We start from the raw sequence: 17,879 nt of genomic DNA, 5'->3' as shown, positions 1-17,879 counted from the left end.
TTGCTACATACCTCGCACATCGGCTATTTCGGCAGCTTCTCGTTGCTTTTCCATAGCGGCCTTCTTTTCTAGATCACCATGATACGCAATATTCGAAATGATTTTTGTATTCTGCTTAATTCGCAATGTTTCGGGATCATCGGCGACCTTTTTTTTTTTTTTTTTTCAATTTAAAAAAATGTGTGTAAAATACAATTAAAGAAAAATCAGGGGATATTTTGTATAAAAAAGATAACTCATTTTTTGCAGTGGCTAAAGTGCTCTAATATTCTGTATCAAATACTATTTCTAACCAAAGCAACTTGTGAATTTTTTTTATGGATTTTAAAATTGCTTAATAATACTCCTGCACGAGTATTCGAGGAGTTAAAATTACTTTAATCTACATATTTAATATTCTATAAACCGTGCCGCTACGCAATAGTTGTTTCACTAACCTGTGTAAATTTGCCTTTGGATTTTTCGAAGTCTTCGTGATATTTAACATTCGATTGGATTTTTGTATTCTCAGCTATTCGCTTCAGTTCGGGCGTGTCTGCAATGACTGTCGCTTTGGCCTTTGGAATGTGCCTGCAATGAAAAATACAGCGAAAAAACATTAAAATATGAAAATACGCGAAGTAAAATATGCAGTGTGGCGACAAGAAAGACTCACTATTAAAATTAAGTATTAAAATTATATTAAGTAAATTCTCGATATACTAGAACCTTTCAATCATGCCAAACAGTAGCTTATGATACCCATAGACAAGCCTTATCGAAGCTAACAAAAGAGCAGCCGTTACATTAACAACCATCACATCAACACCCCGGTGAGATTCGAATTTTAGATGCTGTAACAAACGAGTTCTGAAACTCTTCCCCAAAAACATGGAGCTCAATAGCTTATGACACTGCAGTGCACTGCCAAGCCGAGTGAGTCCCAATTTTTTCGGACAGCGTTGAAGCTGATTATGTATGAGTGTATAAATCATTCGAAAGAGTTGATGGTCGTTTCGAAGTAAATTAAGTTAAGGTTCCAGGTCATCGCAGCGACCCGGAAATTCCGAATCCAGGTTATAGGTCGTGCAAGGCATAAAGCCAAACTCATTCATCTGGCCCGCATACAACCCTAAAAGAGCACGCGACCTTTGGGAAAACCCAGACCCGACGATGCGAGGATATTATCGGTTCTTACTGGGCATTGGTCGGTAGAAGCTGCAGGAATGAAAACGAACTAGAAACAGTCGATAACTTTTTTTTTGCAGATATGCTGCTTTTATGAAATCACTTCAATGCAAGATCCGTCTGATATAGTCACTCGTTCGGCGACAGCACTGTGACCAGAAGTTCCTGATAGGCCGCTCCCTAGATGTGTACACTTTGAGTCTAAAAAACGTCAGACGGCTGAGGTGCAGTGGGATTGGATTTTTTTGTTGGACCCATGGGTAGCTCACTACTGTCAAGTGGTTAATTAAAAAGGGCTTAGTCTACTGAAGGCCCACAAATCCTTCAAAAATATTCCAAAAACAACTTATAAGATTTTTGCGTGTCCAAATTTAAGGGTTCCACAGGTCGAATTGTGTTGAGTGGTCCTTAATTTTTACAAAGAAACAAAACACGGCAATCTGACCAAACTATTATAGTAATTTTTAAAGCATACGAAAATTTTTCATAACGGCTGCCATATCTACATTTATTTAAATGCTATCAAGTAGCTAAAAATTCGTAAATACTTTGTAAAAATAAAAAAATAAATAAAAATAAAAATTTGCCAAGATGTGTAATGGTAAAAGCGCTTCCTTTTCACTTATGTGCAACATTTTGAAAAAAAATACATTTGCAATTCAGAATTGCGATAGCTTGTTCATGCAATTTTGTTCGCAAAATTGCCATTTCACTAAAAATGCCATTTCGCGATGTTTCATGAATCGCCCTAATGGGCTACTTTTATGAACGTAGTGCACAACGTTGTCATTTAAAGTTTAGTGGAAATTCATCATTAAACCTACTTAAGGAAATGCTTAAATTTGTTTTTTTTTTGTAATCACTAATGAAAAAAAATTTATGATTTACTTCGAAATTAACCACTATGTAGTTTAAAAAGTGTATAATACAATGGAGCTTACTTACGCATGTATACATATATGTATATTTTTTTTGCAATACGGACGCTCTTTAGTTTTTTTTTTGTTTTCGCAAACTCTACATTTTCCCATTTCAGAAAAGATTTGCGTTCTCAATTTTTTTTCTAAAAACGGTAATTAAGGAGTGCAAAATTTTTCTAAAAAATTTCCATACAGTTTGTAATTCCGATTTTTGGAGTTTTTGTTGTAGTATTAGCCATAATATTATATAGAGTTATCTCCAAGACGCTTTCCTGAGGAGCCCTTTAGTCGGAGGAGAAAGAGAGGCGGGTCATTGAATTCTTTGGTCTTTGCTCTCTCAAGTTAGAAAGGTGGGAGGTGTCATGTCATGCCCCATTATATTATTGTATCAGCCTCCAATTCAAATTTCTTTAAAATTTTATTGATTTTCTGAGGTAAACCGTAGATCAATATGCATCAATTGAGGAGAAATCGAATGTCGATTATCAACTTTTTTGAATCGATTCGCGAATCGAATCGGAACTAAAAAATCGACAGAAAGTCGAATCGGAAGGGCTCAATTAATCGATCTTCAATTCAATCGATCCTCGATTTAATCGATTTAAAAACGGCATCTCTATAAGGCAGTAGGAACTAGGAGGCAGTATGCAGAGTTCCTGCAAAGCCAAACAAAACAGGCAACGGATTTAACGTTTGTGGCTATGCAGATAAGCTAGTAATCTACGTGGTGGGCTGCAATGAAGGAAACATTGCTGCCATATTTCAGGCAGCCTTAAAACTGACTGAGAAATTTGGCTCTGAAATGTGTCTAGCATTAAACCCACTGAAGTCCATAAGCGAAATAGTGAACAATTTTGTTCAAACCTGTAGGTATTATTTATTTTTGCTTGGTCAATTTCCTCTTCCTCACACATCTACATATATTCATAAATGTTTACATAAGCATTTTAACCGCACAATTAAAAGTTAATGATATCTTATCTAAGCGATAATGAGACAAAAATTACACAATTAATAAACTTTTTGTATAAACAAAGCCCTACACTATACACACGCATGCAATTATGAAAAATACTCTACCATAAACTAACTTACAACCACTAAAACAACCTCACATATCTGCATACACTTATGGACAAAACAATAGGTGCAAAATTCAAAATGATATTGTTTGCAATACAATTATGTTTATCTAAAAAATTTTTCTTTTAAAATATATTTTGGTCCATAACATAAACCGCATAAATACAAGTTTCAAAGCTTACATAAAGTTCACAAAAATTAATCCAATTTCACTAAGTTTTCAAACTTTTTTCCATATAAAAATAAATATTGTGATATGTTATGTTAGGAAGAAAACGCGCAACACCATCGGAAAACCAATTCTCAAAAATACGATATACGAACGATAGTAATTTTTAGCCAGTTGAAATTTGCATTTTTTTTATATACTAAATAGAATGGGCTACAAAACTGCATACTAAAAATTGAAATTTTATGATTTTTTTGTTTTGAAAATTGATAAATTTTTGTAAACTGTGTGAACGCTTTGAATCTTTTATTTGTGTGGTTTCTCTTATGGATCGGACTAAATACATTTTAAATTGAAATTATTTAAAATAAATAAACATATATATTTAAATAATCAACAAGTAATTTTTAAGCAAAAAAACAAAACCGACTTCAATTTTCACATAAAAATTTAAGGTTATCGTTAATTTCTTTTCAATATCCAATTATCGGATATAAACAAAATTAGTATGGGACCACCCTTGAGGTACCACCTTTCCGATGAAATCGGTTAACGTGGTCCAAAGTTATGCGGTAACATACATAAAAAAAAATATTCCGACGAACTGATAACCTTCTCCTTTTTGAGAAGTCGGTTAAAAATAAATAGATAAATATATTTGTATTCGCAAACGCGAAGATTCCGCATTAATTCAAAATTGTTCAGAAAGTTGGTTGTAACCAAAACTCATTGGGTCCTTAAAATGGAAAGAAGGGAGCGAAAGGCCGAAAAAACCAATGGGAACGAAAATCTGATTTTAGAACGGCAATGTTTGCAGATCAGGTTGAGAATAAATCGAGAAGACTCTCATTCGATACAAATAAGCACTGTAGCAGACCTGCAAAAAAGCACTTATGACCACAGTAATGAAGAAAAAATACTTTCATGGGCCAGACCCAACCAATCATGGGGTGTAGATAACTGGAAAAGGGTAATTTTCTCAGATGAGTTTAAATTTAAATTGACTGAACCCGACGGCAAAACTGTGTTACGAAGGAAGTAGAATAAACGGCTAGGTAAGTCTTTTTTTATTCAATTGGTTAAGCCGTCGGGCTAAAGTGCGAGTTGTATCCATGTAGAGTCTGCTAGGATTTTTCTCAATTCCCTCGCGGTTTGGAATCTGCTGTGCAAACTTAACCGTTCCATATTTCCCATCCTCGTGCTCAGTGGCTTTTTTCGGTCTACTACTTCCTTCTTTCCTTTTAGAAGTCCAAGCGAGTTGGATATTTAACCGACTTCAAAAAGGAGGTTATCAGTTCGTCGGACTATTTTTTTATTATTTTTTTTATGTATGTTACCGCATAACTTTGAACCACGTCAACCGATTTCGAAACTTCTTTTATGCATTGGAAAGGTGGTGTCTCAGAGGTGGTCCCATTTTAACCTGGTTTAGATCTGATCATTGGATCATGAAAAAATTAACGGTACTTCTAAATTTTTATATGAGATTTGAAGTCGGTTTTTTGCGTAAAAATTACCTGTTTTTATTTTTTTATTTATTTTTTTTTTCGAAATACGGCATACTGAGCTTTGGTTGCAAACAACTTGCTGTAAAATTTTTCTACAAGACAAAATTTCGTAACTCAAAGCTAAATTTCGCCCCTGATGCGTTATTTTTAGCACGGGGTGTACAGATGTATAGCAGGTATTCATACATTAACACCACGCATTTAATACAGCTTGTGTCGCAGTCAACCGAATCGACGTAACAGTAAAAAAAAACTTGGTAATAAAAAAGACACACAACAAATAATTATAACGCTGACATTTAGCCATCAATCAGAAAAAAATGTAGTTGAAAAAAGGTGTAAAAGCATATACTAAAGCGATCACTTTACGATAATCGCGATATGAACGCGATATGAAGCGTTACAAAATGCCCAATAGCCTAGTATGTAAGCGGAGTAACCAACCAGACAGACAGCAGTCAGTGATGATGACGTTGCAGCAGCTGCCAATAATAACAAAAGTACCTGATTGCTCACATGTTGGGAAAGTATGTATGTATTTGTGTTACTCCATAAACAAATTGATAAGATACCAGTATTGACAGCGTTTTGTGCAATGCTTATTGATTTGGTATTGCTATCACGCGACAGGAAAATCGTATCTAAATAGCATTGTGGCAAATAAATTCATTTACGTTTCATATTGGGGTTATTTCAAAATTTACTATAATCATGTATGTTTGTGTATGTATTAAAAGTGCGTGGGGTTTTGTGTGTTTAGCATTTTTAATTTTTTCGTCGTTTTAGTGAAGTTATCGCACATAAATTGATGGCTAGCCAGCCAATTTGTTATCGATTTTTATGTTGATTGATTTATACGTACCTGCATACGAAAAAGAATTTAATTTGCTCATTGTAAACAAAATTGTGGTGGGGCGTATACGTAACTAAACGTGAATTACGCGAGTGATTCATTTTGATTACGAAAATTTAGTGTGGCACATATTGTATGGCCTAATGACTAATACTTGCCACATAAACAAACTAGTAATTGTACTATGCTTTGGTGTTTGATACCACGTAACCATATTTAATTGAATTCTTTGGACTTAGCCCTTCCAGAGCGAAAGCGAGAAATAGTGGAATTCACAGTATGTATATATGTATGTAGACTTTTGAGTCAAATTTTTGGGTTAATATTAAAAAAAAAGGAGAAGTTTATGCCACGTTATTAGTTATTTTGCCCCAGTTAAAATAATTTTGTTTAAAGTATCGCTTGAGGTCCAATTTTCCAATAAGGTTTAAATGACTTGAAAATTTTATAAAAGTAAGCGTAGTTAAGTACTAAAATTAAATGACGCGACCACTGAATCATTGCTTCAAAAGTTAGTAAAGGGTATGCAGCCACGAAAATCCCACTAATGTTATGTAATCTGTAACGTAAAATTTTCGTAAAAAAGTAAAATATTGCTGCCGTTGAACAATTGTATCTTCCTCTTCTTATTTGGCTCTGCAACCTTTCTTCTTTACTCGGTCCTTCCATTTTGTTCGTAGGTCCTCTTACTTTCGTTTTCCATCCATGGTTGCCGAGTCGAAAGACTCGTTGTATTTTTATGTGCGCAATCGTTATATTTTTATGGACTTAACTAAGTACAACGCCATAATCTTCGGCACTCGTCGCCCACGCAAAAAGGGCCATAGATCTTGCGTAGAATAGTTCTCTTGAAAGCCCCCAAAACCAACTCATCTTTTTTCGACATCGTCCATGTTTCTGCGCCATACAAAAGACCGGACATGATTAGAGATTTGTAGAGCGTAATTTTTGTGTCGAGAGAGCGCTTTGCTTTTCAATTGCCTACCGAGCCCAAAGTAGCACCTGTTGGCCAGAGTTATTCTTCGCTTGATCTTCAGGCTGATATTATTGGTGGTATTTATGCTGGATTTAGGGGTAGAGAAAGTCTTTCCTTTTTGGTTGTTGTTGTTTCCGACAGGGTGGGTGTATGATGTATTATGGAACGAATTTCCGTCATCCCTTGTCAAATTTGGTTTGGAGACAAACCGGTTTCGGCGTTGTGCCATCTTCAGTGTCATTTTTCGTTCTGCATAATTTTTGTTGGTTGCTCGTATTTATACTCCTTGTTAACTACCTCTTTCTTTTGTTAGGTACGTCTTTTTAGTTTTGCAGTGTTTGCGGTACTCAATAGGTAGATGAATTGTTTTGGCTCGTTTTTGACGGCAGGTAGAAGTCCGTGATTTTTACCCCCTTTGTTTTTGCAGTCGGTGTATTCCCTTCCATATCTGTCCTTAATATTTTCTTGTTGTCATTCTTCTTCTTGTACAGTAGTTTTAGAGGTTCAAACAGTACGTCCGATGCAGTATTTATTTGCTCATTTATTATTTGTCCTTTGAAGGTCTTCTGTTTATATATTTCCATATTTTCTAATATATTCAATCTTTGTCCTTTATGTTGTACACGGAGAAGTTCTGTTGTTTGTCCAATCTTCATTGGTGTGCATTTATTTTTGATCATGTGATTCGCGAAGTTCGATTCTATTGCAGCCTCTGGTTTTCGTTTTTTCTTATTATAATCCCTTATGTGTTCTCGATACCTTGTTCTTATATTTCGCCCTGTTTGTCCTATGTAACTGTGTCGGCACTCACAGGTTAACTTGTAAACACCCTGTTTATCTAGCGGGTCTTCCTCGCTTATTTTCTCTTTCAATATATTTCCCACTGTGTTCCTTGTTTTAAATGATGTCTGAATGTCGTACTTATGAAAGAATTTGGCAAGTTTGTAAGATGTCTTTCCTGTGTAAGTTAGAGCTGCCCAAGTTTTTTTATTGTTTTTCTCTTTGCTAGTCTTTTTCGATTTTGTGTCCTTTCTTAACTTCTCCACCAGGCCTCTCCTATATCCGTTATTTTCCGCAATGGCATATATTGTATCCAGTTCCTTCTTGTAGCATTCTTCTGTTAGAGGGGTCCTTTCAAGCCTCGTTATTAGTTGTTTAAATGCTGCATTTTTGTGTTGCTGTGGGTGGTTTGAGCTATTGTGTATAATTGTGTCTGTGGCTGTTGGTTTTCTGTATATTTCGAACTCTATCTTGTTCGTGGTATCGTTTATTTTAATTGTTAAATCCAGATAGTTAATCTTTCTTTCCTCTTCCGTTTCCATGGTGAATTTTATATTTTGGTGTTGTTTGTTGAGATAGTCTAGTATCTGTTTCTCTTTGTTTCCCTCTATTAGACATATTACATCATCGACATATCTCGCGTAGAATTTTACTCCTAGGTTGGTCGATAGGTTTTTCATGTATTTCTCCTCCAGTGTTTGCATGAATACTTCCATGAGTATTGCTGACGTCGGATTGCCCATTCCTAACCCGTTAATCTGTTTATATATCTTATTGTTGAACCGGAAGTAGTTTTGTTTTAATGTGACCTTCAACGCGTTTATTATTTCCGTGATAGCTTCTCTTTTCATTTCTGCCATCAGTATTTCTTGTACGGTCTTTATGGTTTCTATTGTTGGTATCGATGGGAAAAGGTCCTTGATGTCGAATGATACGAATTTAGTGTTTTCGTTGATCTTCAACGATTTCATCTTCTCGATTAGTTCCGTTGTATTTGTAATAGTATATTTATTGCGCAGCGTCTTTAGGTGCTTGGAGAGTCTGTATCCGGGAGCAGACTTGTAATTAATGATAGGTCTCATCGGGGTGCCTGGTTTGTGTGTCTTCGGCAAGGCAATCAACGGAGGGACACTCGGGTTCATAAGTGTTAGTCTATATGGTAGATTATCCTTTATTATGGTTGTGCTTTTCTTTATGGTATTCTTTATTGCTGCTTGGTATTCTTCAGTGGGATCTTTTCCCAATTTATTGCACCCTATTTCAGTTATTAGACTTTCAGTTTTCTCTATGTAATCTTTTTTATCAATTCATACGGTGGTACTGCCTTTGTCTGCTTTTGTGGTTATAACATTGTTTGCCCTTAGCTTTTCTTTGAGCCCTTTTATGGTTTGGTTTTCGTTCTTCTGCTTCCTAGTTTTCTTGGTATTTATGTCTTTTTCAATTATGTGCCGACATATGTGTCTGGAAGAGAAAGTCCTTCAACCCAACAACAGTGACGTGTGTCCCAAAACCCGTGGACTTTTTATGGTTACCCACCATATGCTCGCTGTCACAGCTGTCATCAAAACTTTCTCTTGGGCTGCCTAGCTTTTGTGCGACTATGGTCGTAACATCTTAATTAGCAGTTTTTAAACAACCCCGAGGAGTCTGGTCACTAACTGGCATTAGCCTGCGAAACTTTGTTATCGGCGCACAGCATTTAGCGTTGAATACATCATTAGGCACTGACGTTTATAAGTCACAAGTCTATCTACTCCTTGCTGATGGCAACCACTTTAACCTAACCCAATCTCGCCTAAATAATACAAACGCAGTTGAGAGCTTCAGCGGATTCCGAATATCTAGCCTTTTCGATTCCTTTACTTTTCAGTCCTGTCTTTTGAAAAAAAAATGCCGCATTTATGACTCTCAAAGGCCAATGTTTTAGCCCTGTTTCGGTACTCTTAAGAAAGCAATAGTCTTAGTAATAAAAAGGACTAAAAGTGGCAAACATCGCAACAACCACTTTGCTGACGAAAATATTTGCTTGTTTTGTAAACAAACTTAAGAAAGTTTATAGCTAAAAGGTTTAATTGTACTTTTGAATGACCACAACGAAGAATTGTACGCCGCCACAACAATGACACCACCACATATCCTTATAGTGCATACTCGTAACAATTGTGGCTTCTTGCCTTGTTAATGTGCTAAATGCTACAAAAGCAATTAAAGAAAAATCGATATGTTGTGAAGCTATAAGCTTATGCGAGTTAGTACATGCGTGTATGTGTACGTTAATGCAGGGGCAAAGTGCATTGTTCGCGGCTATTGTCTGTGGCGTTGCGTATTTCCTTTGGCCCGGCTGTCCTGCTGTGACCAGAAAACAACTTCAAAATGCAACGAACGGCCAGTTCAATGAACCATATAAAGCAAAAGGATATCTAGCAAAGTAGACAAGCGAGCGACATATCGAAAGACATTACGACCAACAATTTTCGCAATTTATTTTGAAATGAGGTGAGGTGATACTTGAAAACAGGGGATGGCGATTATGGCAATAAATTATTAATGGCAAGCACATAATTTGTAAATAAAAACGATTAAAGTTTAAGTACCATATGCATGTATATATGTACATATGTACATATGTATTTATCTATGGATTCACATCAACAAGTCATTGTGAATGATAGCATTCAACTAAACATTCATATATGTATGTACATTAGACTGCATCACTCCCCATACAAAAAAAAAAATTGGTACTGTGTTTCCATTGGAATTATAAAATCTATTATATTTTAAGACGCCCACCAAAATATTTCGGAAAAATATTAAGATTTACGTGAGGAGGACCGATTTGAAAATGCCTCCAAAAATTGAGTTTTTTATAAATAAAAATAGTTTCTTAAAGATTTTTTTTAAATCCCCCCAAATGGCAAAACCGTTTAAGCTTAAAAAATTTGCATAAAAATATTTAAAAAAAAAATTAAAAAAGGGGTCGGGGAAAACAACTTTTCGTCGAAATGGTATAGAATTCTAGAAAATCAATATTTTGCAATCGGAAAAGTATATTTCTCTTCCAGAGATTCCCGATAATAATACCCCATTTTTTATTTAACAATTATTTCATAATAACTATATTTTATAGGTCCGCCAAAAAACCCCAGAAACCCGTGATAATACAATGGGGGATCAATGAAAAATCTTTAGTATTAAAAAATTGTTAAATAAACAATTGGGTATTAATATTGGAAGTCTCCTGAAGAGAAAAAGAGTTTTCCGATCGAAAAAATATTGATTTTCAAGAATTTTATACCATTTCTACGAAAAATGTTTTTTTTTGCATACAAAATACATGGAAAACTTTGAGCGCATTGAGCGACCTCTATATATTTTTTGGGGCTGAGAGCATTAAAATTCCGACTTTACTTTTTTTTTTTACCACCCTAATGTACATATCAAGTGCATATGTATGCACCGCGCACCCAACCCTTTAGTGGGCCAACAATGCGGCACGAAAGTAGTACGCCGGTTGAGTAGCAAATCGGTGACAACAAAAGCCAAAACATACTGGCACATAATAGGCAGAAAAAACAACAACAAAAATTTTCAAACATATGTACATACATATCAGTGTATAAATACCGCACCACATGCTGCATGCCACGCGCAACTCAGCACAAAACGTGTAAAATAGCCCAACAACAAAGTAGGTAAAATCTGGTGCTTTGGCACAGTGGCACAAGGCCGTTTGATGACCAAACAGCACACATCCACCCAGACATACATATGTACCATCATCGACGATGGCCAACGTTAAATTATATAAACAATAGCAACAAAATCCGGCATCACCGCTGCTGGTAACTTTTGAACTCGAGTTGTTGTGTGGCAAGGCAAACAACGGCAAGTCAACCAACAAGCAGGCAGGCAGGCAGGCCGATAAACGCAACAGCGGCGACAGCGCAGCGCAGCGTAACAATGTGAGAACCAGTTGAAGAAAAAAAGGCAATGAAAATAAGGCAAATACATAGCAGCAAAACAATGATCTAATGTGTCAATGTGCCAACAAATAAGCCATGCGCTAGTTTTTACCCACAAATCACTTACTCATACGATACTCTTGGCCAAGTCACTGCTTGATTCCTTTAGACCCACCCTACGCCCTATCATTGCCGCAACCCTGGCTCCCTTGTCACATACATACATACGTATCAACGGCTGAGTTTATGGCGCGTTGTCGCTTGCGGCAAATATGCACGCAGCTGTTGCCACAGGTCAACGTATCGTCCCCGTCGTTGATGTTTTTAGTGGCATTAGCAGCGGCAAAACCAAAGCAAATAGCAGCAACGGGGTATGCAGATGCATTAACGAGCGCATTGAGAAGACAGCACTTAAAAAAAAACTAAAAAAAAGTATTGTTGTTGCAACTGTTGCTGGTATTTATCGGTGTCCCTTCGCCCACCACATGCTGTTGTATTGTCGGTATTGCAAAAATAAGATAAGCAGATTAACAAATAATAGGCAAGAAGTGGCGTGTGAAGAGCTTAACTCTTAATTTTACGAGCTTTAATTTAAAGGGGATCAATGAAATTAGCAATTATAATAAAAACCAAGAATTAGGGGCATTTGCTATTTATTAATAAAAATTCGAACGTTTAATCGCCTTAGACATTCCATTTTATATTTACTGATAAGGCTGATGATATCACTGCGAGAGGTGCGACATGGCTACAGTTGACGTGAGTTGGCGCACAAATTCGGTGTGGGGTTGGTAGATGGGAAGAGAAAGCGACAACTTGTATGCAGTTTTCACACATCAGACGCGACATACGCTCCGACCGACTCCTACTACCTTGTTGCAGCTAAGGTTTGCATGCGTTTCAGGCATGACAGATCTCCGGATAGACAGGACAGGACTAGTTAGACTCATCCATCGACAGCTCAATCGCAGAGTGGTGAGTTCGGAACCAGGGCGGGTTGGGATTTAGAGGAGAGTCAATAGGGTTATAGATCAGTTTAGGTGGCAATCTTACGAGCGGCCCACATGAGACATTTATTATGTTGTACATTGTGTTACTACTTAGTAGATTATTTCTGGAGCGGTAAGTGCAAGTAGTTGCTGTGAAGTTAGAGTTCTCAAAATAAATTTCCGTTGGAAGCTAAATGAAGTGGCAGATAATCTAGCCAGGAAATTAGCAGCACAAGGAACTCTAGGCACAGAGCACTTCTACGGTCTACCATGGGCGAAATTTTACATCTGGATGAATAGAGAAACGCAACATTACCGGACAAATATAGAAAGGAATAGAAGGGGAAAATCTCTAATTCCAGAAATATCAATACGAGGAATCAAAGCACTCTTCAACTTACAAAGCAATAACGACGTAAGAAATCTTACGCGCCACTGGGGCGTAATGAAACACTGTTTAACCTGGGCATTTATTTTGCTTTGGCCAGGCCTGCCACTATATGCCTTAAAATCATTCTGGTTTTCCGGGGACTCTAGTAGGCGTTTTGCCTAAACTGTCCAAGCTTTCGGTCTAAATGGTGTCCAGAAATTTGAGTTACTTTCTCTGCAGTGCGAGCCACTCGCATAGAGCCGTATAGTTTATATTCCTTTTTCATCGGCGACTATGTGGCCCATGATCCAGGTACCGTTAGTATTCCAATGAGAAGCCGAACGTTCGGTTTTGAGATACTTAGCAAACTCTGTGTTTTTGTTCATCGAGCAGTGACCAAGTGAGCATGATACAGTGCATATGTGACCCCAGGATCTAAAATACCTTTTTTCGTGCTATAGTCCACTCCCTGATTTCCTGGAATACCGCTGTGAACCCCGGTTCCCAGCAAAGATTGACTACATAGTTATATGCGGTCAAAGAGATTGTAAAGATCTTAGAAGGAGCTAAGTCGATATTGTTAGCCCGCTTTGCTACGGTAATTGTATACCTCGGTCGTGAACATTCCTGGCCAGTTTCTGGAAGAAGACGCCAATTGCTGTTTCAATGTTCATTTTGGAGCCATCTGTGAAGATTTACTTCTGGTGATCGCTTATGGCGCTTTCTTTTCTACGGAAAAATGCTCCCTTCTCAGTGAACTCTACGCACAAATATTAAAAAGGGGACAATGAAAAGGCAATATTTTTTGTAGAAAAGAAAACACCATTAGCTTTAAGTGCCCAGAAACGTATCTAACAATGCTAATTGTTCGTTTTATATTCATACATATAGGCATTCTTATCGTTGCACTCTTTGCAGCAATCATAATGGCTTCCGATTCACTACGAAGTCTGGGAACAGTTCCGTTCTAAACCCCATTGGAAGCTGGAAAACTATCAGAAAGCGTTTGGCGGACGTCAAGTACCGTAGTTGACTTTATTTATTTCATAGAGGACCGTTTTTTAAAAGAAAATGTTGGTTTAAAAGATAAATTGCATAATTTTATGTTATTCATACGCCGCGTTGGAAAATTTTTGGAGTGGTTACTTTCATCTGAATAGTAATGTACATAGCCCAGCAAGGAGATGCCAACTTTTGGTCGCGAAGGAGAGAAGCGATTGCTGGAGCTTTTTGAGTTCGGCCCTGGATCGTTTCTCTAGAGTACCATGCGTACTTCGACGCCCAAATTAAAACAGCATATCCTCTGAAAATTGCAATAGGATTGTTCTTTCTTAGCACCGAGCCTTTAGTATTTTATGACTGGTTTTTGTATTATAAAAGACAATTGGGGCTTAGGAACGCAAAGAAGGAATGCCTAACAAATGTAAAAGCCAAGCAGGGGCTGCAGTTTTCAACCAGAGTATTGAATTTCATATATTTACATTAGATATTTACACGAGCCCACAAACTGTATTAGAGATAAACACTGGTATCGGTTCTCTGCAGTAAGAAAAAATATAAACAAATGTGCTGCATTTTCTATATTTTCCTTTTTTTTACTTTTCAATGCATTTAATGAAATATTTTAAGGTATGAAAAATAAAGCTGCGTTGGCTGTGCCATCAATTTGATCAATAAAAAACAAACTTCAAAAGGCAAAGTTGCTACTTTCAGTCATACACTACTAACCGTAACAAGCAGTGAAGTTTTTATTTTATTTTTTTTTTTAAATGCATAAAAAATTTTACTGACGTAGATATGAAAATAACTATGAACTCAGTGTGGTGGTCGTTAAGCTGACCGAAAATATGATGATCTGACCGCCGGAATGAGCACGCCAGCGGCAGTTTATAATCAATTGGCACTGCCACTAGAACTACTCTATCCATTTGCTTTGCTTTACTTTGCATTGGCCTGCTGCAAATATCACAGACTGTTTGAACGGAAATCAACGTTGCAAATTGCACTCAGAGCAAGCAAAGCTCACCATAACTGCTATGCTAGAACGTACTACATATTTACATATGTATGTGTATAGTGTGTATGCGCGTGCGAGTAAGTGCACTTATTTTCGGTGTAATTGGCGGTTTATTTTTCAATGCGCATTTCATCTACAATATCTGATAGCGCACAATATATATGCTAGTGTACTCTAAATATGGCAGTGATGAATGACAAACACTCCTTATACATACATATCTACTACATAGTCAGCCTAGGCAGCGTTCTACAATTTGAACTCAACAACGCCGGCTTTGGCGTCATAAGCTGGGGCACAAGCACAGGCGAAAGCACAAAGTCAGCCAGCCAGTCAATCGCGCACAAGGTGAGGTAGAATAACGTATGTATGTTTGTATGTGCATATTGCACACGCTACAACAAAGTTAGCTGAGTTGTAGTTTTTTTTTATGTTGGCGCACTCAATACAAATTTGTTGCACAAATAAATGCCAACATAAAAAAGTAGAACAATTTAAGTAATTGAAAAGATTTTTTTCTACCATATTTGTTTGTTCAACTGAGCCATTTTATTTCATTTTTTTGTTTCTAGCGGTGGCTCGGCTCATGTGTGTCATTGAGGTGATCTCATCTCATTTTGTGGCGGTGAAAAAAGAAATCTGGCAAAAAGCAATGAAAGTAAAAGCGTTACCACCGATACCAAAATGGGCAGCAAGCAATGTTGATAAGCATACATACATATGTGCACTATGAGTCCACACATAATACTTAATACAAAAACATTTATTTTTTAGCACACGTGTCAGCAAATGATGTATGTACTGCTCCTATGCATTTGGATAGGTTTCAAATTTTTTTTTAGTTGGTTGCAATTGCAACCTGGTTGCTTGTTCGGTGGCATGGCCATTTTCATTGTGCGCCTACTTTCAATTTTTATAGTTTTTTATTAATGTTTGTTTGCCAATATGTATTACCGAAGGGGAGACGACATATATGCCAAATTACAAATTATATGCATTTTTTATAGGCGTTTTTTTTGCATTTGGAACCCACATTTAGGTTAATATGCATGTTAATTCTTATGAAAGTGCGGTTGCAATAAATATTTAGGTGGCTGAGCTTTTCATTTCACTCAGGCTAAGTGAAAGTACATATGTATTTACATAAGGACTGCGCCGAATAAAATTGTCCGTCATATTTTTCCCCATGTTGTACTAATGAAATATTCGAATTCACTTGTATTTTAATTTTATTAGCATTAGGAGTGCAATGGGATATACTCGTTGCGCTGCGTAAGCAGTTACAGTTGCATGGCTATACTCAATCCCGACTCTTGCGTCCTCGTTCGCGTACTCTGGGCAACGTGAGCAACCCATTTGCAAGATGCGATAACCAATCCGAGTGGAGCATTGGGTCACGGCAGAAAGAGAGGGAGCTTCGGTGGGGCCACTCCGCCTTATTCGGTTTAAGGGCTCGCTGAAGTCTGCAGCGTCGGTTCAACAGTAGGTGCGGCTGCAAGCGGGTGTCTGCTTGGAGCAAGCGGCTCGCTATATAAACGTGTATTTGGTTGCGAAACCACCCCCGTCCCAGCAATGGGTTGTACGCTGGGTTGGGGACCCGCCACGTAAAAACCACTTTCAGTGAAGAAGCAAGCCAAAACCTCGGATGAGACCCCTCCTTATGATCACGACCACGGCAAACGTTTAAAGGACTATGATTTGAGGGCATGCACCTGGAATGTCCGGACCCTTAATGGGGAAGGTGCCTCTGCCTGGCTGGTTGATGTCCTCGTAAGGACAAAAGCTGACATCACCGCCATCCAAGAAATGCGTTGCAAAAACCGTACAAAAACCACTCTCTATAAGTCACTCAGTATGCCCGTGTTGGTATATATCGCGGAGGCATGGACAATGAAAAATTCTGCGAAAGATTTACGGGCCTTTACGCGTTGGCGATGGCGTATACTGCAGACAATTTAACGATGAGCTGTATGAGCTTTACAACGTTGTAGACATAGTGCAGCGAATTAAAATGCAGCGGCTACGCAGGCTAGGTGATGTCGCCGAAATGAACAGAAACGCTCCAGCTTTGAAAGTATTCAACGCGATGCTGGTAATAGAGGAAGAGGAGGCCTCCTCTGTATTAGAAAGACTAGATGGAGAAGGACTTGGCTTCACTTGGCATTTCCAATTGGCGTCAGTTGGCACAGAAGAGAAAGGACAGGCATTCTGATTCGGACTCGCTTTGGCGGTTACAGAAGAAGAAAGACAAGTGGTTTATGACAAATGACTTATGCCCATTGACCAATGACTAACGAGTAATGGATTTTGAATAACGACTACTCTAATAGCTCACTGGTGTATAAATTTACACCATATTAAGATACTAGTGTGTTACTTAAGGAACAACTAAGTATGTCTTATGACTAATGAATGACGAAATATGACTTCTGTTTAAAGACTTAAGTAAGACTAATGACTAACTGCCATGGACTAATCTTTATTAACTAATGACTAACGACTTATCGACTTAGAACTCTTAAGAGTGGGGCACATAGTTACCAGAAAAGACAAATGAGAGTCGCCTTACTACGAATTAGTTCTGTCTGGGAAGTTGGCGTTATTTTTCAAAACTTTTTTCTTCCTTTTCAGAAACTCAAGAACTATTGAAAAGCTACTCAGAACAGTTTTAATTTTTATTAAAAAAAAAACTAAAGGACTTTTTTGAAAAAAGGTTTTTTTCGTAATTTTTCAGAACCTTTTATCCATTTCAGGAACTCTAGAACTAGTGAACAGCTACTCAGAACAGTTTTCATTTTAATTTTTTTTTTTTTTCAAAAATTTTATGTGATGAGAAAATGTGGTTATTTCCGAAATAGCTATCACTTCTACCATTTTTTCAAATTACTTATTGTTGCTTTTCCACAATAAGTTTTTCATTAAAAACGGCCTCAAGCTCAATAAAAATTGTTGAATATTTTTTTGAAAAAATTTTCGGCTTAATTTTGCAGAAGTTTTTTTTTCAGGAACTCTAGAACAACAACAAAAACAACAACAGATTTAATTTTTATTTTTTATTTTTATTTTTCAAAAATTTAACTTT

General features: G+C 37.1%; 1 protein-coding gene across 1 annotated transcript in view; it reads right to left on the bottom strand.

Moving 5' to 3' along the window:
* Positions 1–11: 11 nt before the first annotated feature.
* The window catches only part of LOC118752539 (LIM and SH3 domain protein Lasp-like), a gene marked incomplete at both ends in the record, with an annotated part of 30,164 nt that continues 12,296 nt past the window's right edge, over positions 12–17,879 (bottom strand). Inside the window, 2 exon segments of the mRNA XM_036487446.1 lie at positions 12–147; positions 438–570. Of these exon segments, the coding sequence (XP_036343339.1) occupies positions 12–147; positions 438–570 (269 nt within the window).

This window comes from Rhagoletis pomonella, unplaced genomic scaffold (genome assembly GCF_013731165.1).
Source record: "Rhagoletis pomonella isolate Grant_MI unplaced genomic scaffold, Rhpom_1.0 Rhpom_scaffold_01614, whole genome shotgun sequence".
NCBI classification, from domain to species: domain Eukaryota; kingdom Metazoa; phylum Arthropoda; class Insecta; order Diptera; family Tephritidae; genus Rhagoletis; species Rhagoletis pomonella.
This window is presented reverse-complemented; position numbering and strand designations above follow the sequence as displayed.